At 42.1% G+C, this 2,318-nt stretch overlaps 1 protein-coding gene across 9 annotated transcripts in view; it reads left to right on the forward strand.

The window, feature by feature from the left end:
- LOC104983552 (chromosome unknown open reading frame, human C10orf12) overlaps positions 1 to 2,318 on the forward strand; it is a 126,647-nt gene extending 124,329 nt beyond the window's left edge. For 8 of the 9 annotated variants that reach the window (XM_010833038.1, XM_010833041.1, XM_010833042.1 and 5 more), the window contains one exon: positions 1 to 2,318. In XM_010833038.1, the coding sequence (XP_010831340.1) occupies positions 1 to 428 (428 nt within the window). In that variant the 3' untranslated portion in view covers positions 429 to 2,318. The other variant, XM_010833039.1, reaches the window with a different exon arrangement.

The following is a 2,318-nucleotide window of genomic DNA, read 5'->3' on the forward strand; positions in this document are numbered from 1 at the left end:
CGGTGAGGGCCAGCAGAGAAAGGCATGTTGATGGATCCACCAGAATCTCCGCTGCCAAGAAGCCAGCCGCAAGGGACAGAAGCAGCCAGCTGCCCAAAAAGACATCTTCAAAAGAGAATAAAGTGAAGATCCCTAAAAAATCACCTGGGAAGAGCTGCCCGCCCTCCAGGAAAGAAAAAGAGAATGCAAACAAAAGACCTACCCAGTCCTCTGCCTCGGATCCCGTGACAAAATCTGCAAAGCAAAAAGGGGCAGGTGAGTCCTCTTCCAGGCCACAGAAAGCCACAAATAGAAAGCAGAGCAGTGGAAAGACTCGGGCCAGACCCTCAACAAAAACCCCAGAGAACAGTGCGGCCCAGAGAAAGCGAAAGCGGAAGGCAAAGCTGGACTCTTCGCACAGCAAACGAAGGCGGTTGGATGCAAAGTGATTCGCAGGGCAGGAGCCAGAGCTAAAACTGTTCTATTAGAAGCAACCTTTATTTTGCATTAACTAAATCTGCTTTTATAAGCTTATCAAGCCTTTCAAATCTGCAGTTAATGGAGAACACCACAATTTAAGATGTCAGAAAGTGCATCTCAGATGGAGAAGGGAACTTGCAGAGTCTTTCTCTGAGGCTGAGTAAGGGAAGTTATATATTATATTCTGGTTGTTCCTTGGGTTTTAAACTTGGAACCAAGCAGTTTTAGTTTTTAAAAGTACAGTGCCTTATTTATCCTTTTTGTTTTTAAATTTACAAAAGCTAAAAAGCTGATCTATGTGATTAAAGGCTTGTATTTTATACTTGACGCACAAGCACTTGTACTGTAGCCAAGAAGACCACCATCACGCACATAAACGTAGCTTTTCAGCAGCCACCCTGCAGTGTCAGTACACGAACAGATGCTCCTCTTTGCAACCCCCCGCAGTGAGCTTCCCTCTGTCTTGTTTGTCTAAACGATATTTGAAAGCTGAACCAAATCACTTTTACAGTATGTGGAGAATGCAGAGGGAATTTATAATTATTATAAAAGATTAACACTTCTGTTACCCCTTTTTAAAAATTCGTATTCGTTGTTGGTCACTCATCTCTGATGTTTTGTCATTTGAGGGAATATATTCTAAATTCTGTGCCCATGGGACAAAAGGTTGTCACAAGGTGTTAATATTGATACATGAGGTCTGAAAATTACTCACATCCCCCAAACTGTTTGCATTACTGATTCTTCCCATCCTTTTCATTTTTGATCTTGCACGCTTGCTAGCACACTAATGAGGTTTTCATCCTACTTTGGGAGAAAAAAAAAAAAAGCTAATGTCTTTTTGCTGTAATTTGACAATTGGGATAAGAGTGACCGTTCTAAGTATTTTCTTGTCTTGAGTACTTCTGTATTCAAAGAAAGCCAAAATGTTGTTTTCAGTAATAGGAAAGTTTAAAAGAGTGTGTGTGTGTTTGGGGGTATTTGCATGTGGTTGTAAAGCCACAAATGTCTCCCATTCCCCCAGTTAAATTCTTCTCCATGCAGTGTGATAGGCTGTTCATGAGCTGAGTAATTAGCATAGGCCAGATGGCTTAAATGTAGCCTAAGGTCTCTATGAGCATCCCCCAAATCACTATGGCACCAGACTCAGAATTATAAAAAGGTCAGAGCAGCCTTTCAGTTGGAGAAAGTAGCACCAACATCTCATTGTGTGCCCACACACACCCCAGTACCAGGAGCTGATGCTCAGCTGGTATTCCAGTGTGAAATGTACATGTTTAGAGTAGATGCCCTTTCTGATGGATTAACATCATACTAGTAGTTAATGCTTATAGAATCACAATGGCCTCTGTCACGTCGGGCTCTGTTCCATGGCTCAGAAGCGAGAGCTGCAATATTTGTGACTGATGTTGTTTGAGACCTGAAATGAGTGTACTGGCTTTACCTTGGTGCCTATAGCATCGCTCCATTATAACACAGTGTGTACTCGGCATCTCCATTGGGCCGCTCTGCCAATAAGTCTTGGTCGCTAAAGCTTCAGCCAGCTTCTCTGACATGCTCTGTCCCCAAAATAGGCTCGTATGGACAGCTGCTATTCCGTCCTTTTTATTAAAAGATTTTCCATCCCTATTGCTTGAAATCTGTTTGGATAAACCCAGATGTACCTGTTTTCATGCATTAGTTCATTCTGATCATGATAAAACAAGTTTTCTACCCATTCTGTTAAAGTTTTGCTGTATATAATGAAAACTTCTGGGATAGGATTAGGAAGCAGTGTTTGATTCATGGGAAACTGAGCATGGTGTTGATTTTTGCAGATAGTGAAGCTTACTATCTTCAAAGAAGCCTTCCCCGCCGCC

Source organism: Bison bison, unplaced genomic scaffold (assembly GCF_000754665.1).
Source record: "Bison bison bison isolate TAMUID 2011002044 unplaced genomic scaffold, Bison_UMD1.0 scf7180017862979, whole genome shotgun sequence".
Taxonomy (NCBI): domain Eukaryota; kingdom Metazoa; phylum Chordata; class Mammalia; order Artiodactyla; family Bovidae; genus Bison; species Bison bison.